The sequence below is a fragment of the Danio rerio genome, chromosome 20 (assembly GCF_052040795.2).
Source record: "Danio rerio strain M-AB ecotype USA chromosome 20, GRCz13ab, whole genome shotgun sequence".
NCBI classification, from domain to species: domain Eukaryota; kingdom Metazoa; phylum Chordata; class Actinopteri; order Cypriniformes; family Danionidae; genus Danio; species Danio rerio.
In genome coordinates this window covers 45,016,590-45,040,876 of record NC_141040.1, presented here as the reverse complement: position 1 = coordinate 45,040,876, position 24,287 = coordinate 45,016,590, and the positions used below count along the sequence as shown (strand labels likewise).

The 24,287-nt window shown below is 35.9% G+C and overlaps 1 protein-coding gene across 8 annotated transcripts in view; it reads right to left on the bottom strand.

Moving 5' to 3' along the window:
• Positions 1-24,287, bottom strand: part of tbc1d32 (TBC1 domain family, member 32) — a 98,998-nt gene that overhangs the window by 46,289 nt on the left and 28,422 nt on the right. For 5 of the 8 annotated variants that reach the window (XR_015517856.1, XM_087297532.1, XM_087297533.1 and 2 more), the window contains 20 exons: positions 23,174-23,351; positions 22,953-23,024; positions 22,720-22,845; positions 19,915-19,993; positions 19,701-19,804; positions 19,561-19,622; positions 19,299-19,449; positions 17,072-17,131; positions 16,667-16,769; positions 15,731-15,868; positions 15,537-15,626; positions 12,541-12,683; positions 11,200-11,327; positions 10,105-10,294; positions 7,545-7,624; positions 7,250-7,388; positions 5,505-5,592; positions 5,145-5,263; positions 4,449-4,568; positions 3,481-3,569 (listed from right to left, as the gene is read on the bottom strand). Coding sequence is in view for 7 of the 8 variants with exons in the window: in XM_087297532.1 (XP_087153658.1) it covers positions 3,481-3,569; positions 4,449-4,568; positions 5,145-5,263; positions 5,505-5,592; positions 7,250-7,388; positions 7,545-7,624; positions 10,105-10,294; positions 11,200-11,327; positions 12,541-12,683; positions 15,537-15,626; positions 15,731-15,868; positions 16,667-16,769; positions 17,072-17,131; positions 19,299-19,449; positions 19,561-19,622; positions 19,701-19,804; positions 19,915-19,993; positions 22,720-22,845; positions 22,953-23,024; positions 23,174-23,351 (2,259 nt within the window). In the remaining variant the exon portion in view is untranslated. Of the gene's footprint in view, positions 1-2,851; positions 3,334-3,480; positions 3,570-4,448; positions 4,569-5,144; positions 5,264-5,504; positions 5,593-7,249; positions 7,389-7,544; positions 7,625-10,104; positions 10,295-11,199; positions 11,328-12,540; positions 12,684-15,536; positions 15,627-15,730; positions 15,869-16,666; positions 16,770-17,071; positions 17,132-19,298; positions 19,450-19,560; positions 19,623-19,700; positions 19,805-19,908; positions 19,994-22,719; positions 22,846-22,952; positions 23,025-23,173; positions 23,352-24,287 lie in introns of those variants that run through there. The other 3 variants (XM_087297534.1, XM_087297535.1, NM_001100023.1) reach the window with 2 other exon arrangements.

The window sequence follows — 24,287 nt, the reverse complement described above, 5'->3', positions numbered from 1 at the left end:
CGAAACATTTCGTGGCCTGTATAAAATGTTTCTTATATTCTACAATAAATTTATACTGTGGGGCTGTTCCTGACATTAGCTGCATTTCTAAACCCCTTATTAACTGCACTTCTATAGACTTTATGCGCATATCCATTTGGATATACGCATAAAAGCGGTTGATGGAAACAACAAGATGGGCATACATTTTGAAAATGTGCAAAAATAACAGATGTGCATAACTAAGTAGGATAAATGTTTTATTTGATGATAAATAATGTGCATAAACCATGATGGAAACACTTTTACTGAAAAAATTCCAGTATGTGCATTAAAAAAGTTATGGGATTTAGTTATAAGACAGGGGTGTCCAAACTACGGCCTGCAAGGCATCTGCGGCCCGCAATCAGTTTTGTGGCGGCCTGCGAGGCTTTTTATGAATATTGATAAAATCCGGCCTGCCATACAAAAATGAACCTAATTCAATAAATAACCACCGGGTGTCGCCATTACATGCCTTCAATTAGGCAGCAGTTCCTGTTATGAAGTAAAACGAACCGAACAAACTGAAAGAAACATAATTCATAATCACGTTTTGGCGAGCCATGGCACAAGCAAGAAAAAGGAAAATCAACAGTGAGTGCAGGAAATTTCAGTCACGATGGGGCAAAGAATATTTCTTCACAGAGGTCAGTGGAATATGTGTCTGTTTAATTTGCCAGGAATCAGTTGCAGTAATAAAGGAATATAATATTAAAAGACATTATAAAACAAAACATCAAGCCTTCAGCTCTTACACTGGTGCCGAACGAGATCAAAAAGTAAAACAAATAGCAGCTGGCTTAACAACAGCAGTTTTTTTTTTTTCGTGCTAATAAAGTGCAAGAAAATTCTACGCTGGCTAGTTATGATGTAGCCCAGCTAATCGCACAGAAGAATTTATAAAGGACGAGTGTTGCAAGTGTAATTTGCCCAGAGAAGATTTGTTATTTTAATTCATCGTCCAACTGTGTTTCTAGAAAGACTTTCGTTTTTAAAATCTTGAATCTTCTCTGGGCAAATTCCAAATTATTAAAATAATTCAATAACACACACACACACACACACATACATACATACATGCATACATATATACACCTGATATACACACACACACACACACACACATATATACACCTGATATACACACACACACACACACACACACACACACACACACACACACACACACACACACACACACACACACACACACACACACACACACACACACACACACACACACACACACACACCCCTATTATAAAAGATCATGTGACGGTAAAAATGTGTGTGAATAGACAAACCAGCAGGCTGAGTACACTGTAAAACACTTGAAATATAGTTTTGGTAATTCTAAAATGCCTTAACAATTTCAGTATTAGTGTTATTATATGTTTAATGACCTTCATAAAAGTCAAGAGCATGTGTGCTACGCATCTCATGCCTTCAAACACCACCACGCATTCATTGCGCATCGGCATACCATCTTCTGAGGCGCAAGTCATTTATTAAATAAAGAAAAAATACATGCAGCTTCTCTTATTGCAGTAAATTCCTTTTTTATTCTGTTAGGTTGCTTTCACACTAGCACTTTTGGTCCACACCCGGGTTTGTGTGACGTCATAGTATGGTACGTTTAGATAGTGTGACCGTGTTTTCTGAGCTTGGGTGTGCACCCTTGAACCGCACCCGAGTCCGCCTGAAAGAGGTAGTCTGGGGTACGGTTCAAGCGAACTCTGGTACAGTTCACTTCTAGTATGCAATCGTACCAAATATTGGAAGTAACCGACAACTGTACAACAAACTATCGTTTTCATAACGTTCCTTCGTGTGTGTGTGTGTGTGTCAAATATTGTACCTTGGTGACAAGCGGGACTGAGCCAGGGAAAACACAGTGATACACAGTGATGTCTGCTTGTCTCCTCCAAAAACGGCTTCTGCAGACACTGTGTGATGTTCTGAATGTTCATACTATTTTTTTTTGCGGCAGATGGACGCGAGTCGCTTTCTGTATGTCCGAAACTAAATGATTCAGTAAAAGCAAATCGACCAGGATGTGCGGAAGTCTTTCTATTTTGGCGCTTTGCTTTCGTCACTGTCACCTAGCAACAGCCATATACAAAACAACAGCTTGATGACGCAAGCGAACCGGGATTCAGAAGAAAAAAAAAGACAGTGTGAACACAAACCATATGAGAAAGTGGCAAGGGGGGGCAATCAAACTTGGGTATGGTCCAGGCAATTGAACCAAGTGTGAAAGCACCCTTAAGGGCGTCACAGACCGGATGCCCCATGACAAGGCACTCACATGACAGTTGAAAGTATCGCACACCAGACGCGCACATTCACATGCTATTTAAAATGAAACTAATCTGATGGCGCTCTGTGGCACGGAAGAAATATGAGCAGTGTCCTAAGTCGTGGCTGGGCGCCGTGGACATTTTTAGCCCACGACTAATTCTGTTTATTGACTTGAGTAAATATGTGTACATGTATATTTATTCAGTTTTTTTTTTATTAATTACAGTAATATTGTTGACTTACATGAAAATGTTCATCTGATTTATGTACAATGCAGTTTGTACAGTAATATTTTCTGTCTTTTAGTAGATGTTTTAGATGATACTTGCTTTGTTTACCAAATAAAGTGAATCTAATTTGATTTGCATTTTAAACATTAAATAAAAGTTTAAAAGATATTATTTTATTTCACATATTAAGGTTTTAGTTATGATACTCCAAAAATAATTTAGCAGAAATCCACAGATTTTTACCAAAACTTTGCAGAAACAGCAAAAAAAAAAAAAAAAAAAAACGTCTGGCCCATATGCGATATTGCAGTTTTGTTTAATTTGCATACTTGGATGAAAACATAGCTAATATTGCAACATAATGTGTATTACTATCTCAATTTTAAAATTCAAATCTGTCATGGAGTGTTACAGTAGGATATATTCATAATTAATATACTGACATAATCGTTTTTAATATAAATGCCACTGGTGGGGGAAATAATTGGCACAGCACTGTGTATCTATGTAAATGTGATCTTAGCCTAGAGTAAGTGATCTCAAGGGCTGAACAAACTTTAATTCATGAAGCTGATTTAAGAAAACACATCATTTATTTTTAAGCTATCATCATTTATTGATTTATGTGGACCAAATGCATCAAAAGTGTTCCTTTTTAATAAGTAGGTGGATTACACCAGTCATTTCTGCTTCCTTTGAGAGCCCTAGAACTCTTTCATATCCTGGTATCACACTGTCTGGTATTAATTCAGGATAATCATAGCCCAGAGAACACAAAGAGCTGAATCAATCAGCCATTGATCCCCAGAGAAGAATGAATGGAGAAAAAAAAGGCTAATCAGATAATAAACCTCTATAAGGACCCTCTATCACTTCTGCGCTCTTCCTGTCCATTTACTGGTAGAGAGGACTGAACTATTGATCTTACCTCAGGCCAAACGTGTGGGACTGTTCATAGTTGAAAAGAGAGTGAATCTTCGCGTCAGAGTTAATAATGATGAGACGGTCCATCAGGTCCTGACGGGAAGAGCAAGTGATTATCAAACATGCATAATTTCAAAGTAAATGTGACACACAAGGCCACAGTGGGTTCTAAGATGGCTGGTACATTGTCGGTCAAACTCTGCCCTCAAATGATCATGATCTGAACTGCAATGCAAGAGAATCTGGGAAATTATATCATATTTAATATTTTTGCTAAGAAATAGTATTGCTAAAGAAACAGGTACAGCTCTAAGTCAAAATTATGTAATCAATCAATCAAGCAATCAATCTATGTCAGTTTATCATTAATTTAATAATTTTCTGTCTGTCTGTAAATGTATATTTCTGTCTATATGTCGTTCATTTTACAATTTTATCTATCTGAAAACACAAGAAAATAGAGGGTGTAATTACAAACTAACAAATTCAAAATCATGACTGATGTGAGATTCTTGTGATCACAGTTTATCTATCTATCTATCTATCTATCTATCTATCTATCTATCTATCTATCTATCTATCTATCTATCTATCTATCTATCTATCTATCTATCTATCTATCTATCTATCTATCTATCTATCTCTGTCTATCTGTCTGTCTGTCTGTCTGTCTGTCTGTCTATCTATCTATCTATCTATTTTAATGCATCTAAAATTTTTATCTTTTAATGTAATGCCAACAGTTAATTTTTTACCATTCATTACTCCAGTCATGATCCGATTCTTCCCTTAAATTTCGGTGGAACCTATCATATTTGTTTTTTAAAATAGTTTACTACTGAGAAAAGTTAGTTCCGTGAACACTATGCATCAGGCAGTCAGGTAAACAGAGACAGCTGTGGGCGGCTAAGACTAAACACGTATAGGCAAGTCTGGGTTAGGAAAGCAGGTCATCCAATCTCTTGCACTCACTAAAACGGATGTGGCCATCTCTCTCAGATTGTACTCCGTCTTGTTAGGAAGTGCTCGATGTCCCAGAAGCTCCCACACAGCGTGAGGTGAAGAAAGCAGATTCACTAGAGACAGGAAGGACTGCACACAGACACAAAAAAACTGTGAAGTTCACTCATAGCCACTTTCTTGTTGGTATTTTTAAACTACCAGCTCTTAACAACTACACACACACACACACACACACACACACACACACACAAACACACATATATATATATATATATATATATATATATATATATATATATATATATATATATATATATATATATATATATATATATATATATATATATATATATATAAAACCCCCTATTTCATTATGCTTGTTTTTTATTGGATTATTTATCATAAAATGGTCTGTATCATTATCTTTTATCAAATGTAATATCCTGCAACTGGATAATGATAAAGGTGCCATAGAATGCATACAATGTGTTAAATCAGAACTATGTTGTTTAGGTGTGAGCACTAAATCAGTGGGAATTTACACTTACAAAATTTGCATGAGAATGAGGAAACAATGGTGTTTGGAACTCACGGTATGATTCTGATCATTCAGCTATGCTGAGGTATTTCCAGATTTTTATTCAATGGCACCCTAAACCATATAAATGGACTGTGAATGCAGTTTTTATGATTTAATCATAGAACCTTGAGGCAGCTCCTGTCAATTGGGTCCATTGGAGTAGATTTTGGATGGACCACCCTTACATCCTCTCGTCCACATTCCAAGGCTGACCACAGCTCCACCACAATTGTCTGGACAAATCCTGTAAATCCAATCAAAGTTTAACTAGTTTAATCAAATTTCCGTGTTAAAACATTTCCTTCAACATTGAGTAATGCGATCTGACTAAAGTCATAAACCTCCTTAATCAAACACTAACCATGTAAAACACATCCAGCAGCACATTAACAAAACCTTTGCTACCTGAAACTTTTAGGACAATGAAACATGGAAAATGTTCGTAATGTACATTTAATTGGTGATAAATAAAGAGTTCTAGCTACCTGAGCTTTGCAAGGCCACAATTCCAGGGGCTGTAGTGGCCACTTGTGTCACCATAACACCATAACCAAACTTCTCACATCTGCTGACCTGAGATGGGGAAAAGAACAGAGAAAATACACATAGATCAGTTTACTGTGTCTACAAGTACGTAATGTCTAGCACCTTCCACTAGTAATTGATTGCAATTCTCACATCACTGGCTTCATTCCACCCCACAATGGTAATTGTATATATATATATATATAAAATACCATTATCATAAAGAATATTTATAAAAAGCAACAACTTACAAGAAAGTTCATTAAAATTACAATAACAATATTCAACCTTAAAATTAGGGGTGTAAAGGATCACAGTTGATCCGTGATCAGTACGGATTACAACCCGCAGATCAGAATGCATGTGACCTGTGGATTATTAACTTTTTTAAACTTGTAGGTTAATCCAACATTTATAACAATTGCAGAGAGATCACCTGCCGCATGATTCAAATCATGTGTATAAAAGCATTTTAGCTTCCCTGTAAAATATAATGACGGAAGAAGTTGTGGTGGGACCTACCTAAATGCTTTCATAGGGTATTAAAGGTGTTTTTGTCACTGTTTGTTTAGCCTGCATTAATGCATTTAGTGCAAAGCTGCACAATTAAACATTGAAAGATTGTGATCTCAATTTAAACCCGCGCAACATGAACGATAAATGATAATGATTTGCATATGTTTATTAATCCTTCTAAACGCTGCATTCATTGCATTGTGTAACCAATGGGTGACGACAACAATGATACATCTATAATGAAACATGAAGTTTTGTGTAAATTGTTAAATCACTAATTGAAAATAAATATGTTGTACACGATGTTAGATTTCTATATTTAGCATTATCAGCAAAAGTAGCAAAGATAATTTTTCGTATTTAATTTGTTTTCTTTTTATAAGCTGGTTATTTATTAATTTTTGTTAAAATTACAGGTTCTAAGTTCTGTTTGTTAAAACCAATGGTTTTTGCAGTAATATCTTTCTATAAATGGAAAGCAAATGACATTTGTCTCCCCTTTTTGCTGATTCAATTCAACAGTTTTTCAATAAAACTAAAATAACACTGTCTAATATTGTCCATTGTATATTATGTTATGTTATGTTATATGTTATGTTATATTATTTTATGTTATGTTATGTTATGTTATTTTATGTTGTGTTATGTTATGTTATGTTATTTTATGTTGTGTTATGTTATGTTATGTTATGTTATGTTATGTTATGTTATGTTATGTTATGTTCCTAGTAATGGGTTGTGTCAGGAAGGGCATCAGCTACTAAACATTCTGCTGTGGTGATCTCTAATAAATCAAAGACTAAGCTCAAAGAAAATGAAAGAAATAAATATTATATCACATTGTTAACTTTACATGACCATACTTTGAGTAATATTGTTGGATCAAAAAAACAAAACAAAAGCAATATAAAATAACCAAAAAAATAGCACAAAAGCTAAAATTTTGAACAATTATGGTGAAAATTTTTAGTTGGCACTGATTCCTACTGTATTTTCTGTCCATACAATGGAACTGAAACCCACCAATATTCCTCAAAATATCTCCTGTGTTTCACAGTAGAAGGAAATAATTTCAGGGCAAGTAAATAATGGCAGAATTTTCATTTTGGTTGTACCTACTGTTTAATTTAAGAGCCACTAACGGTCTTGTTAGCTTACAACTCTTGAAAGTGGCATCTGATTACATTACCTGCAGTTTCTTGGTGAATCTTGAAAACATGTAAGTGACACACTCATTAATGGCCCCGGTCTGTTGAAGAAGCAAAAGTCCTTTTGGTGTGGCTGCGAAATTCAACAGGTTGTCTAACAGCATCTCTTCCCAGGCCACCCTGCACAACCAGAATAAAACGATTCAGCTAGAAAGCTAATTATCTCATTCTTGTTGATTCCCTTCTATAAAAAGCAACTGGCAGACCTAGCTCGAGTTCAATGCAGAAAAAAACAGCTTGCGTCGAAACAGGAGAGTGTGATGGAGAGATACTCACACGCTCTGCAGCTCCTGGGACGCCAGTGCTGGGGGAGCTCCAGGAACAGGAGTGGGAACTCTTTCCGACATTGAGCTTGTCTGCGGGGGAAGAAAATTCGTTGTTATGCTGGACTGCAACATGCCGTTCAAACCCTTCGGCTAAATAATGAGACGACACGTTGAGTGCAATGCTGATTCCTCACGCCGGTCGAAGCCTTCTTTATAAAGGCAGGGAAGTCCCCGGGAGGTTTCATTACTGACAGTGCAGCACTTTACAGCTGCTTCTGTATTCTATAAATCCTCTTCACAAAGCTCAGAGAATGGACGTTCAGCAGTTCTTCCAACATTAATACTGTTTTGCTTGGGGAAAAGTCACTGCAGGCTGTAAAGCTACCATCCAGAATAAGTAAAAACAAAAATTGAGGTCGGATTTTGATTGTGATAAGAATGATATTAAATAACTTCATGATTTGGTAAAGAGGCAGAACATGTTTAGTGAAATTATATATCAGTATACTGATAATAAATTTCATACAACAGTTCTGTCTGGTCTCGAATCTTATTGGCTGATAGCAGTGCGATATTCTGCAATATCAGAAATCGTACAGCTTCTACTCGTGTATTTCTCCACCCACATAAAAGTGACTGAGGATCAATACACTCACTACAGCTTGACAAATATATCAGCTGTTGGACAACATAATATACCTTTAAAGCTTTTTTAGGCAAGAATGTAGTTGTTTAGATTGTAACTATGCAGTTTATATATAAGCATAGTGCCTATTTTGAATATTTATATAAATCGCCATCAGCCTGTCATTGAGCAAGGCAAAGACAGTAGACATTGTCCATCCACAAGATGGTGACAGACCGCATAATAAGACCTTAGAAGAGAAAAACTACAGCTGACCAAATCATTATAAAACAAGTGAGTGACATTTGAAGTCGATCTCCCTCTATCAGGAATGTATGTATGTTGTGTTGGCCACTTTTTGTAGAGCCTTGAGTTACTTTTTGGTTGGCCATCGGTTTGTTTCTAATGCGTCTCCTGTTGTTGTTACTGCAGACTAGTTCATTTAAAAAAAAAGGAAAGAATAAATGCTTGCATGCGTTTTGTATTTTTCCTTATCGCAAACACAATAGCAATCTGGTAGTGTTTGCGCTGCTTTGGCTTTTTCAGGGGTTAATTATTGTGATCTCCTGAGTGCAACAAAAAAACACTGAGAAATCTCTGTAGACTGATGGCATTTCATGCCGTTCAGCCTTATAATCTTAAAATGTGAGCAAAATCACCTGTTTTGTCATCACTTTAGACATTACGCTAGAGAATCATTCAAATACTAGCTCTAAAGTGATGTGTGTAAATGAGCAACGGTTTCTACTGTTCTGACGTCAGCTGCAAATGTGAAGTAATGGGGAAAGTATATCCTCATACAAAAGAGTTTTTAGACTCTCTGTGTTTGATTTTGTTTTTTTTTATATACACGATTATGCCATTGAACAGTTGTATAAATGCAATGTTTCACTCTTAGCACTGCAATATGGCTGTATATCGTCACTGGTGGGACACCCACACCTCCCACCAGTGCTGATACACAGCCATATTGCACTGCTACTCGAGTGATATTGCTCATTTAACATTTTCTTGACACAAATTAAGTTAGTCAGGCTAAATCAAAATGAAGTTTTTACCATGGATGTTCTTTTAAATACGCGCCAGTACAATTTAAAAGTTTTGTGTCAGTAATTTGTGTTTGTTTGTTTTACAGTACATTCATATATCATATCAAGGTCACATTAAGTTCATCAGAAGTGTAGGTAAAGACATTTTAAAGTGTTGAAAAAAAAATCAATTTCACAATAACACTGTTAAAATAAACCCTGTTTTTAAATGTCGAATTATCAAGGCATCCTGAACAACATGAATCATTGTTTCAACAAAATAAAACTGAAAAATAAATGTTTATGGATCAACAAATCCGCATTTTAGATTTTTGATGGACTATGTGACGTGGCATAACACCTGCAAAAAAAAGTAGGTTAAAATTTTTTTTTAAAGATTAATTTTAAATCTTACTGACTCAAAACTTTTTAACGGTAATGTATTAGTCAGTACAAGACTAGGAGTGATCAGATTCCCAGACATAAAATCATCAGTCAATATCTTCCAGTTGGTGAGTAATAAAAGATACATGTCTTTTTGTAAATCATTACAACAATGACAGACAACATGAAATATTTTATCTATGGTTTAAAGGTTAACTATCATAGTTCCCAAAATTCTGTCACTGACCCAATAAAACAACAACAACAACAACAACATGAAAATATAACATACTCTAAAGGGGGGGTCCTTTTCCGTGTCATAGGATTATATTTAATTTACACGGAGCATATAGTTTCATGTGTATAACATGTAAATGATAAAAAAATCAGGGCCTGAAAGAATATAAGGGCATCACTGTTAACTGCATTTAAAATCAGCAAGCCTATCTCAGTAATTATTGCACTGTAAGTTTGGATGAAGCTAAATTAGTTTAAACGAAACTAATAAGGGCATAAAGTTGTATAAAGTTCACCGTTCTCCAGGCTTGAGCAATGCACTCATGCAGGCTGTATGGCCGCAGAACTTGCAGGCCCTCGCAGGTGTTGTACATCTGCCGACAGACGAAGATGAAGGCCCCGCTCATGCTAGAAGAATTCTCCACTTGCAGCTCCTTTGCCAACAGCTTCTGGGTAAACTGCACTATTAGATGTGCTGCTGAAATGCTGTGAAAATAAGAATCCAGAATATTAGCACTGTATTATTCTAATTAGATTCTTAATGGATCTGTAATTGTTAATTTAGAAAGGCCAACTTTAGGTGTTTTTAAAGGTCCCGTGAAATTAAAATTACATGATTTAGATGTTAGTTTTAGTCTGTTAGGTCTAAGGATATCTATGAGCTAGTGTGCTCCAAAGAAGTGAAAAAATTTGCATTTAGAAAATATAAATCTGATATAAACATCCAAACACCTGCAGCTTCCCCACGATGGACATCCATTGTTCTCTAGCCCTGAGCACCTAGACTGCAGCTCTGCATAAGAAGCTTGCCCAGAGGAGGAATGATCGTGGTTTACTTTCATCAATTGGTGAAGTTTTGCTTCTCAACAATGTCGCCACTGGCTTGCTTGGTGTGGAGCTGAGCATTGGTGCATTTGCTCTAAAGTGTTTAGACTTTCAGCAGTGAAAATTAAACCACACTGAACTGAAAAAAGCACTATAGAAATAAATCTGAATTGAATCTGAATATTCTATATATCCCACCCTCTCTTCATTTTCAGTTGAGATTACGTCAAAGATTAAACTAAAAAATGCACATGTTAAAGCACTTATTATTTTTCTTTTACTGTGGCAAATTGAACGATGGCATTGCATGTAGGTTAAGAACATGCCCTGGGTAACCAGACTGCTTTTTTCCCAATAATGGCATTCATTTTTTGTTTCTTTCACATAGTAACTCATCTCACTCAAGTCGCAGGTGTCAAAGGGTCCTTTCTTTTATTAAGAAGTGCTTCCTTTCATCCCATGCATGTTGATGATACATGTGGCACAAGTGCCGACGAGCTCAACACGACACTAGCTGAAAGAAGAAATAATGAATGTAACCTGATAGCAAAATTAGATTTACTTACCTTTCACCCTCGGCCGAGACGAGATTTCTGTCATAAAGTAGGAGTGATAAACCTCGTTCTGTGGTAGCAATCCTCGCCAGCGTGTCTGCTGTGTGAGTCAGGGCACTTTCCATGGAATTTAATTTTGGCTGTAACAAAAGACAAATTGAAAATGCTCCGGGTGAACATATAATGCATATAAAATGCAGCAGATGAGGTCTCTGATCAGATGTTATATCAAAGGTTACGGTTGTAATTTAGGATTTGAATTAGCAGGATTTGGATTAAGGATTTGAATTTTACTTTGTTGCAATGATACATAATGGAAACAGCATCTTGATGATATGTTCAATCTCCAAAGTCCTACTGTCAGTACTGCATAAAATCTTTGGTTCTCTTTTTGCACAAAAGACACACATCCATCCATATTTATCTACCCATATCTATCGCTATCTATCGCTATCTATCTATCTATCTATCTATCTATCTATCTATCTATCTATCTATCTATCTATCTATCTATCTATCTATCTATCTATCTATCTATCGTTGCATAGGGCATACAATTGATATCCATAATAAAAAAGTTATATCATGGAAATACTTTTAAATAAGGACTTTAAAGGAAGAATACATTAAACTGACCAAAAGTGACAGCATAAATTGCTTTCAGCACTAGTATTAAAATATATATGTCTCAAAATTCATCTTTGCCTTTAAAAAGTACAATTTAAACACATTAAAATAACAGTAATTTAAATTTTATCAATATTTCACGAAAAAGCTTATTTTATTTTATTTTAATTCCAGTCCCAAAACAAAACCTTGGTTAGCACAAAAAACAATTCAAAAAACAAATCTTACTTTGTGCAAACTTCTAAATGGTTGTTTATTCATGTTAATTATACAAAATAGCAATGATGCAGCCAAAAAATGTTAAGAGATAAGTTGTCATGGTTCTACAAACAGTAGAACACAGCAGTCAACAACACCTGAAGTGGATTCAAAAGTTTATCAAAATTGCCCTGAAGCAAGAATGGGTTTTGTTCAGTAGTTTTAGGGAAACTTTGATGAAAGGTTTTGATCCACTTCAAATCTTGACTACTATACAGCTACATATTTTCTTTTTTAAATAAATACAAAATACCCACATTAACATATCAATGCCTATTCAGTAATAAGAAACTACTGTATATTTTCTATTCTGAGTGAGATTATTCAAATGAATGTTGACAATCACAAAAAGTGACAAAACAAACAAACAAAAAAGACTCTGAAGTGTAAAACAGCTTTCACATTTCATAGCTATGTCTAGACACTTGATTACATATGTGCTGATGGGAGTGTTCATGTTGTGCTGACCAGCTTTCCTGTGAGCAGAGTGATAAGAGGAGCCAGCAGAGTCTCAATAACAGGGATTTGGTAAAGACACTCCACAGCACACTCAGTGCGGTCACACAGGGTCCTTAACACCTCCATCACAAGATTAGTGGGGGACATGGTGTCTGGAGAATACAAACAAACACAGACATACACACCCATCCGATAACTTATTAGGATGTTCAAGACAACTTGGTTGTTTTTTGGTCTTCGGTATTACAGCTGTGCTCATTTAATGAATGATTTGAAGTGCAGCACTGAAGGTCCAATGAGGGTAAAAAAAAGTTTCAGTGCAAAACTTTACTAACAGTTTGCACTAGTTTAAACCCTCTTTTGGTGGTTGCATTAAAGGGGTGGTCCATTACGATATCATATTTTAAACTTTAGTTGATGTTTAATGTGAACATAAACAACATCTCTGATGTAATACGCTCAAAGTTCAATGCAAAGAGAGACATTGGCTTTTACATAGTTAGATTAGCAAAGCCTACAGCGAATTAATTTGGGGACTACAAAAAACTACAACCAGGCTAGTGAGATCACAAGCATTTCAGGTTAATGTACTCACCACACGCATATACGCAGCAAAAGGGCATGGCCAAAGGCACTGTAATGTTATAGCAGTGAAAGCTAAAATGCCATCCAAACACTGCTACATTTCCACAAAGTTTGCTCTGTTTCTGTATTTGGGCTTTTAAAGGACATGATACAAAGAGAAAAGTGCTTACAATTTAATTTTAATTATGTTCCAGAGAATTATAAAAAAAAGATATTGCTCTAGCATTTGACAAAGGAGAACTTCCAGTTTCTCTCTCAGTTCAGTGCTGGATTCGGCTAAAACTCCTCCAATTGAGGAAGCTATGAATTGTGATCCACAACCTGTAAGTATTTTTATTTGTTAAAATTGATTAATTACAGGCACAGTTTCTAGCATTAACGGTATGTTGTAGCGAGGACATAAACAATGGTAAATGTTCAAATGGCTGTTTGGCACCATTAAAAATTTAGCTACAAATTCATATTTATCAGTCAAACTGCTGTAAACACCCACAATCTCCAGCAGCGCTGCAGTGTCTCTCTATGTGGCAACTTTCCCTGCGTTCTACATCTCAATTAACAAACTCGCAAAAGATATGTGAACATTTTATATTACTTACACATGCTTATTCTGAATATATGTGAAAGACACTTGTCAGATTTTATTTTAGAGAGCAGGCGTGAGGTTCAACTGTGTGCTCTTCATTTTCTGTCTAATTCAGCTACTGTTTTCACAGTGCAAAAGTGCGTGCTTGTAGGGACAGGACTATTGACATAGAGCTGATCCGCAAATCACAGCACATTATGACCAATCAGAGCCTCTTGAGGGCAGGACTTTCGGAGGAACTATGAAATATGACAGTCATTTTCATGTTAGCCGAGTAGCTGTATATAATCGAAGTAAGATATATGGAAAAACAACATAATTTTCTATAAATGAAGCATGAGCACACATTGCTTTGCATCTTATAAACACAACCAAGCCTTAAAAACACACAGTGGATCACCCCTTTAAAATTTCAGTATAGAAAAGGAATGGACATTTAAAGTTGACCTTTTTTAGTTGGAGGAGTTTGCCTTTTAGATGCTCCATTTATGGGAGTTTTTTTTTAAATGAATAATGCAGTTAGATTTACTAATTTTGTGGTAGATAAGAAACAAATCAATCATTATTCAGCACCTACAAAACAAAATCTGGATTTTCTCCACATGTTCATTTTTTTTAAGTGACAAAAAAAGGTGCAATTTATAAACATCTCCCAAGCCACATTATGTTTAATCACACTGCTCTTGGTAGAATGTGTTTGTTATTATGAATATGACTTGTGTTCTTTTATTTGGGCATTTTAAGTAAAAAAGAAAGAAAAAAAAAAAAACGCTACCCATCAGGCATGGGATGGTAACTGGTTTCAAGGTTTACTGCAGTTTGGAAAAGTAAAAAAAAGTTTAAAACGGCTAAATGTTCTGCTATTCCATTCCTAAGGTATATGTAAGTTTTTTATGTGTTTTTTTAATGTGTTCTGTGAAATCTAAGAATTTCTAAGAAATCTTTGTTTTTGAAACTAATGAAGAGTGTGGAAGTCAATGATTTATTTTATTCATTTAGCCTGACATGTTTACATGTTGACATGTTTAAAAAGTTTTTTTAACCAGACATTTAAAAAACAAACTTATTTTAGAGGAGTAATCACAATACCGTGATATTGTAAAACTGTGATATTTTTATCCAAGGTTATCAATCCATCAGAAACTTATACCAGCATGGCTATTACCCATAAAACTTTCTACTACCATCAGATTCAGTGCTTTTATGGAATTGTAGTCCAACACTAATTTGCCCCATTTGTAAATATAGTTCATGATCAACTTTAAAACATGTAATATGCTTCAGATTGTGTTTTATAATTTACACTACCTGGTTCTCCCAAATATGAGAATTATTAACAATTTACTCTAAATTACTATGACTTTCTTTCTATGTTGCTAAATTGACAGACACTATTTACAACTAGCAATTAAATAAATGATTAATTTTTTACACAAAAGGGACATTCGATGTTCTTCATAATTTTACTTTGCACTAAAAGAGACTCAAATAGGTTTAGAACAACATGTGAGTGAGTAGAAAAATGCCAAGTTTAAGTTTTTGGTGAACTCTTTCATCTTAAACTTCTTAGTCAATAATCAGTTCCACACGATATATTGTATAACCACTGAAAGCGAACTTGATAAGATTTATAATCCCAAGGAAGTGAGCGGGTTCATTAACCAGAGGAACACATAATAGAACGTTGCCTTGGTCATGATAGAGTAATGCAATCTGACACACCCATATTAGCACCTTCTACATAATCGAAAAAAAATCACAAGCTCAGACTTTCTGACTAACTTCTTTTGAGCAGATAATTCGATTATATCACTACAGAAGTGATATGACGCACCTGCAAGTGCCGTCTCACCGCAGGATGGTTTTGGGTGTTGGTACATTATATTGATCAGAATCACGACTAAGTCGGTCAAAGTCACCGGATCTGAAAGAGACAACAATTTACACATGTATACCATTAATGAGTCAGATTAGTTATTCTCAAACATCATCCACTATCTAAGTTGGTTTTCTCCCCACTAAGCTTACCTCTTCGCTTCTTCACTTTAATAGGAAAAAATTTCCTTCCATTAGTGTACATCACAAGCCTCCCGAGAACACACAGCGAATGAACGAAGTAAACAAACTCCAGCTCTTTAGATGTGTAGAGAGTTCTTCCAGCGGGGCCTGAGGGGCAAAACACAGGAACATCTCATTCGCAGAACACACTCCAAATGGATTCATTTGCATGTGACCTCCTGTTTCTAAATTAGCATCGAAATATAACTTTGAATCTTTAAACAAATCGGAGTGCAGAAAGGTTGCATATTTAAAAAGTAGTAGAGAAGAAATTAACTTGGGTTATTCGCTGGGACTCACAAAACTCGTAAATTACATGCCCAAATCGCATAATCATAAATATAAAAAAGACATAAAAATCAAACACAGCCTAAATATTTGTACATATTATTTTAATGACATTTAGAGGTTTTCTGACCTTAAGTAAGATAAGATTATTTGATTCAATGGTAATATAAAACATCTGAAATCAGCAGTAATGTTAAATAAGGAACAATTCCATAGAAGAACCATAAACTTGGTCTGATTACAGAAACTAGATAAGCGTCTACTGAAAAGAGCTGCCGTGTAATGAATGTTTGACAACTTTGTATGGGTTTTGTCTGAAATCTGGTAGCAATGACTTGTGTATACAACAGAAGATAATGCAAACAGTCAATGCTCTGTGTATGTATGAAGGTGTTTTTTGTTTTCTATTTGAGTCTTCTAGCTACAATACAGGACCATAATTCTGGGAAAGTTCTTCAGTATGAATGCTCAAACCCTTGGAATTATCTCTGCCAATGATAATCTAACTAGTTGACCATGAGAGGACAGTCTGTAACAGCACACTGGGGAAAACATAAGCCAACGTTTCAGATAAAGCATGATACTACACGTGCACATTGGGCAAAAGTTCAGCCGTACCAATCTGCTGATGTTCCAGGCTGTGGATCATTTCCAAGGTCTCTTCACTTAATGCATCACAGGAATCAAAGTAATAAATGCACTGCTGCAGAGCATTAACAATCTGAAGGAAAGAATTGAGAAAATCCATAATTAACCACTTGAATGCATAATGTTGTTAGCGGTCATGGTGAAAGCTGTTCATTTTACCCATTTCATTCAAAGGAATGGTTCATGTAAAAAAAAATGCAAATGTGTTCTTAATTTACTAAGCCAAAAACAAATTATGCCATTTTTAGATATTTGTCACTAAAAATAATGAATATTAAATAATAAAATAATGTGATAATGTCATGTGAAGTCAACCAATGACAATGTAGCATCATTTTGCTTAAAATGTCTATGGAACAGTTAAATATATCTCACCAAAGACTTGTATTTCCTCTCCAGAAGTCTTAAGACAACAGTTCTGCTATAGTAACCATGCTAGAAGAAATAGTAAGTCAAAGAAAAAGATTTTAAGCAGTTTTAAGTGAACAGAACCATAGAGAAACACAGCAAAAATATTTACCAAGTTTAAAAAAATATAAATATGCTTAACTCTCATGACCCATTCAAAATACAGTATACACACCATTTTTTGCATTCCAGCTCTGTTTTACACTCTGTATTGTCTCTAATCAGCAAGTAATGAGTGAAAGTAAAAGTTAAAATTGTGAATTACTGCATTTAACACTTTTTGTTATTAATTACAAAACTGAGATTGGTGTTGCCAAGTCTTTGTCCAGGTTTTGAATAGTCAATGGGCTACTTCTGTTGTGAAAACCTGGCAACCCTGACTGAGATATACTTTGTAAATAAAAACAAACATGCTCATTTGAAACAAATCTGCAAAACTGTATCAAATATGAAGAAAAGGCTACACATATTTTACTAATGTTTTGGACACTGAATAAACTTCATATATAATTTTACACTACATATTTCTGACAACAAAAGGTGCTCTATACATATACCAGGGTGAGACACGACTTGAATGTGTTATAATAGGTTAAAAAAGTGAACAGAAGGGGTCACAGAAGGGGGTCATTGTGGGTCACAGAAATTCAGAAATGTATTATTGAGTGTGTACGACAAACAACTGTATAAGTCCAAAAAAACTTAAAATGAGATAACCATGTGACATTAACTGTATGTGTGAACTTGGTATACAGAAAAAGTTTGAGGATATTTTCGCGTGAACAAGAGTTTGCATTTTAAACATTAAAATAGATTCATGCTTTCAAGCTTTATAGCTTCATGCCATTAAAAAGAATGGAAATGCCGCTTGCCGTCATGTCCGCTTCAGACATTAAAAGGCAAATCCTCTGCAAAAAAAAAGGAAAGCCAACATGAACAAATGGAAGGACAGAGTAAAGAAGGCTTTGAGGGATGTTGGGAAACCATATTTGAATCGAAAAGGAGAACAAAAACCCAGAAAAAAAAAATCCACCGAAAGAGGTGAGTGGAAGAACCGTATATGTGATGTGACCTCGCTAGCTCGCTCTCGCTCTTTCTCAAAACGCGCTGAGGACCACTAAACAGCACAAAAACAGATAAACTATCAAAATAAAATGGATCAATGCATATTTCCGCCAGTCCTGTGTAAACTGTGGCAATCAGAGTTTATTCTTAATATATTTATTTATAACGTGAAATGGCAGAGTGTGAGAAAAGTTTAAAGTAGCATATACACAGAAGCGCTGGCACATATACCTGTGTATATTTATGAATAAGCGACAATATTTAGCTATGATGTTTGTCAGCATTGTATGTATGTATTGTTATATTTATTAATTGTTTATCGTTATTAATTGGCGGCGATGCAGTGGCGCAATGGGTAGCACGTTCGCCTCACAGCAAGAAGGTCGCTGGGTTGCTGGTTCGATTCTCGGCTCAGTTGGTGTTTCTGTGTGGAGTTTGCATGTTCTCCCAGTGTTCGCGTGGGTTTCCTCCAGGTACTCCGGTTTCCCCCACAGTCCAAAGACATGCGGTGCAGGTGAATTGGGTAGGCTAAATTGTCCGTAGTGTATAAGTGTGTGTGTGTATGTTTCCCAGAGATGGGTTGCGGCTGGAAGGGCATCCGCTGCGTAAAAACTTGCTGGATAAGTTGGCGGTTTATTCCACTGTGGCGACCCCGGATTAATAAAGGGACTAAGCCGACAAGAAAATGAATGAATGAATGTTATTAATTGATTGTTATTGCCTGTACTGTAAGAAGGTCTATGTATTGTACATAATTTATACTGTATTTTCTGTTTTTAAATAATAATAATAATAATAATAATAATAAACTTGAAATAAATTGAGAAGCTTTTGTTGTCTATCTTTAATTAAAATAAAAATATGTCACATAATGTTCATAATAGAATTGAAAAAAATCGTATTACTCAAAATGAGAAAATATGGACTTATATGGTCCTTCGTCTCAAGGCCTCAATTATCACAATCAATTTCAATACTTTTATGTAAAATGTATGAAAGTTTTTCAAAACATATTCCTCGTTTTATGGCAAGACAAAATATTTGAGGATAGTGTCTGTGTGAGATTTAGTTTGTTTTGATGTGTTGTGTTGGTTATTTATTCTTTGATAAAAAAAAAAATGTGGCTCACCATCCATTTCTTAAACCAGGTGGCTTTGATATCCAGCAGAGAGATTAAGTGAATAGGCTCTAGGGATTTCTCTGAGCCGGGACTGCTCATGCCCTGTTCAGAATGCAGAGCGAGAAGAGACAGGGTGTTTTCAATGATTTCTTCCATGTACCTAGAGCACAGGACAAAAAAACTCATTTATTTTTAAAGTAATTGGACATAATCAAGATACACAACATAGTATGCAATACTCGCGAATTGAATTTGAAATGTGAAAGCTCACTTCTCAGGATGCCGTATCCAAAACGTAGTCACTTCCTTTTGAAAGTCATTCATTAATCGCATCTAGAATGACCCGTAAAGAAAAAATATTCAAGCAAGCTTTAATGTATTCATATAAAAGAGTAAATAAATGCCACATACTTGTTTGAGGAGACGGGCCATATCTGGTCTGTTTGCATCAATACTAGTAGTGCCACTGGGAAAACTCAACTTGTGGTAAAGGAAATGAGCCTCCAAGGTTTTTGCTTAAAAGCAAAGTTAACAAAACATGAAAACAAACTGACAGAGTGGTTTATTCCAGACATATTAAATATTAAAACATATGGCATAGTACTGTTATAGCTTAAACTATTACCTATGCTAGCGTAGATATCCTTAGTCACATTTAATGGAGAGGATGAAAATGTTTTTGCAAAAAACTGAAGAACTTTATCCTGTAAAATAAAGCAGAATGACAAGTTCATAACAGTGTTATTTTAATATGAAGGACATGCAAGTTTAGTTGTTATTAATATTTTGAATAACTTTTTATTTATTTATTTTACATTTCGATTTAAGGTTGATTTATTCTGTTGTGCTTTTAGCATTTTTTGTTCAGTCATATATAAAAAATAGCTACATACTTATAAAGACACTGCTTTTTATTGAGCTATTTATACCAAAAATTGCAACAGTGACTGTAAAGAACAAACAGAAAAAGGCAAGCGGAGTTATGCTACACATCTAAAGGGTTCTGACTTTACAATACTGCTTATCATATAATAGGCCTCAGGAATGATTATAAACAGTACAGATAAGTGGTGCAAACCTTAAAGAACCTTATACTGTGGATATTTTCAAAATGCATTGCAGGCTTTCCAGTTGAATCAACTCAAAAATAACCTTATGCTATGGTTTAATTTAACTGACAGCTGGTTAAAGACAGCATTTCATTTTTGGGTAAACTATCTCTTCAACACTTTAGTACTTCTTTCTGAAGGCAAATAAAAAATGCAATTTCCTATCAGCCAATACTTAATTATTTTTTCTTTCATTTTTTTCCCCGAGTTCTGGGTTGCGGCTGGAAGACAGCTGCTGCATAAAACATATGCTGGAATAGTTGACAGTTCATTCCGCTCTGGTGAAAACTGATAAATAAGAGACTAAGCTAAAGGAAAATGAACGAATGAATGAAAAAATGAATAATTCCTATTTTATTTACAGTATAGTTATTTTAAAATAATTAAACTAAATGATCAATATTGCTCAGCATGTACATGCAATAAAAAAAATTGACGGATGGAAAATAATAGGAGAACTATTATTCTTAAGTAACTACAACTAAAATTGGAATTATTAAAAATATTATTAAAGAGCCCCTATTATGAGTTTTTGAAATTAAGCTTCCATGCAGTGTGTAACACAGTACTAAGTGAATGAAAACATCCAGCTGAGGGTTAAATCTGAAAGTGCACTGTGTTTAAAAACTATTGAATCTTTAACGAAATAGTCGACTCAGAGTTAAACAAATTAATTGAGTTGGGTTTGGATCTTTTGCTTAAACATGTTGATGTCGATACCGTACATCATCAAATGTGTAGTTCCAGATCCGGTAAAATGTAAACGTGATTTCCCTTTAGACACTAGCTGAGTGCGAGGAATTATGGGACTGATCATGACTCAAAGATGACGAACACTGACTAATGGAGATTCAGCTGCAGGGAATAAATGGTTAAAGTTCATTTTCACAACATCAGTATAGTATAGACAACCGTGTGTTGTGTTTGTTCCTGTAATTTTTCAGACTTTTGATACTTTAACCTATGCTGCAAAGCGAGATTTGTCGGCCGTTTGTTATTTAAAAAAGGAGCAGCAGAGATGTATGTGACATTGTCAGTAACTGTTACAGTTTACACGGACCAGTTTTTTTCTCCCTCTAGATCAGAGGTCACCAAACCGGTGTCTTGCAGATTTTAGCTCCAACCCTAATCAAACACACCTGAACAAGCTAATCAAGGTCTTACTAGGTATACTTGAAACATCCAGGCAGGTGTGTTGAGGCAAGTTGGAACTAAATCCTGCAGGGACACCGGCCCTCCAGGACTGAGATTGGTGACCCCTGCTCTAGATCATAACATGTAAGTGGAATTAAAACTGGTGCCTCGTTTTGTGTAGTTTGCAAAATGTGTCCAAAAACATGGTGAAAACAGAATGCGTGCTTCTTCCTTTACTGATTTAAATGTGTTTTTGAGCTTGTGATCCTCTGCCATTTGCTATGGCCACAATCAGCTGCTCCTCACATGTGCGGCATGGTCAATGAACAAAATAGCTCAACTTTTGCCTCTGTGTGAATTAATACTGAATGTGTGGTGTTGTTATTACTTTGGGTTAGCGAGTAATGTAATATGCAAGTGTTTAACTGCATTGCTTCATTGCATTCCTGCATCAGGCTCTCACATACTCTGTTACTTCATAGCCGTGGTGGACATTTCTCTCTGTCTCGCGCTGAGTGCAGTCGACCAATCACAACAGACTGGGTCATCGGTCCAATCAGTGCAGATAAGCTTCACGCTAAGGAGAGTTTTGGGAACAAATCAATCGCTGAAGGAATCATATGGGAGTTACAGGGATAATTACGTAAAAATAAATGCATTTTATAAGACAATGAACGTGTTTTGACCTTGCATGCATATCAGCCTGTTATTGGAGACCCACAAAACATGACCTTTTATAATACAAAATAGGGGCTCTTTAAATATCTGCTAATAAAAATTGCTTTATTTTGTTTGACTTCAGAAAATTGCATACATTTTCATTAATTCATTCATTAATATTTTAGTTATAGTTATTTACTTAAGAATAGTTAAACTAAATGATCAGTATTTCTCTGCATGTAGCTGCAATAAAATACTTTTTTTTTAGTTTTATGATTTTAGTTAAGTGTAAAAATTCTGGTTTATTATAGTTGAAGTACCAACTGTAGCAATAACAAACTCCCACATACTGTGCAGTTCAATACTGTTAGTAAAAAGGTTCATGGCCTTGTGTTCCACATGACATCTCTTCTCTAGAATGTGCTGAAAATGATGGCCCGTATATTACCCCATTAAGCAGCAAAGGAATCAGTTTTGCTGTTGGGGCCCTGACTAAAGTCAGCACCTATTTAGCACTTAGCTCTTACGCTGAGCTCAGGGTCTGGGTCAGTGAGTGCTGTGGAGAGGTTTCTGCGAAGACCAGTCCAGCTTTCACAGCTCAGAACATCAGAAGGAGGGGCATGGCAGAGAGACTGCAAAGCTTCCCAGCGAACCTGCAATTAAATAGATCAGGATGACTGCTTTGTGCTGAATTAAAATGACAGTTCTCTCTTTTTACAACTGCAACTATGAAAAGTGGGTGTCTCTGAGGAGCTTTCACCTCTCGCGGTCTACCAGGGTCAAGCTTCTCAGCGATGACTTGCAGTTGTTCGTGTTTAATAAATGCATAGCTCTACGTGAGGAAAACAAAGACGTCAGTAAGTGATTCAGTCCGGGGTATGAATGTACATAGTGTGAAAAAGCTGAGCGTGACAGGGTGATAAGCTTGTCAAACAAATCACATCAGCTCTTGTAACTTATTTAAAGTAAAGAACAAAAAACCTGATTGAATGAAGAGTCACTGTCAGAGCAGTTGTCAGCGTATTGACTGATTGACTGCTGGTGCTGGATCTTCCGGTCCATTTCCTCTCTTTTCATCTGATCTTCCTCAAATTTATTGATTAGTGACTCCACAACCATCATCATGGTCTGCTTCAGAGTTTGCATCATCTGTTTATACCTACAGATTTAAACAGACATTTGTGATTTGCATTTAGGCTATGTGACACATTATAATATGATGCTTCTCAGCAGGCATACAATATCATAAGACGTTAATATTAGGTTAGATTTACAGTAGGTCCTGATGTTGGGTGACCGAAATTCAATGTCTAGCCCAGGGGTCTCAAACTGACAGCCCGCTATCCTCCCTCTGGCCCACAACTGACGTCAAAAATATAACAAGGTTCGGCCTAGCAAAACATATATTTTTCGCATCCAGCCACTTGTGGTCTTGACCCGCCACCTACTCGACATTTAAAGTACTGCATTCAGATTAGTTTAAATTTTTTTTCAGCGTATGGTTGAGAGTAACACACATGCATTTTAATTCTGTAGCTGATTTAGGCCATACTCACACTAGGTAGAGTTGCCTCGAACCGCGACAAAGCACGCTTGTCCCCCCTCCCGTCTCCCCCGACCGCCCGCACTCACACCACAATCGGGCCTGGGCACGCTTACGTCATCGATGCTGTGCTGTTCAGTGAGAAGTGCTGTCACTCAGCAGCACAGTGGAGATTTCTCTAGTTATATTGTTTCAGTTGGTTCGATATGCAGTGACATGCAGTCAAATTTTTCGCCAAACAGTCCTTAGGGATGCGGTGACACGCAGTCAGATATTTCGCCAAACAGATCCACCACTTTTGGCGCTCATAAACAATCCTAAAGCCCTCGTGCTGCAGGAATAAGGAGGTCTGCTGAAGGCGCGCAGCTGTCGTGCAGTGAGGGGTTTGCATATTTAATAAGCTACGGCGGTTTGCGTTCACCGAACAGTAAGAATGATTAATAAATTCATATGAAACAGTCCCTTAAAAGTCACATCTCGCTTTCAGTTTCAAGCTTTGGCCCGTTTTATACTCACACTACAAACGTACCGCGCCAAAGCCAAGTGAACCGG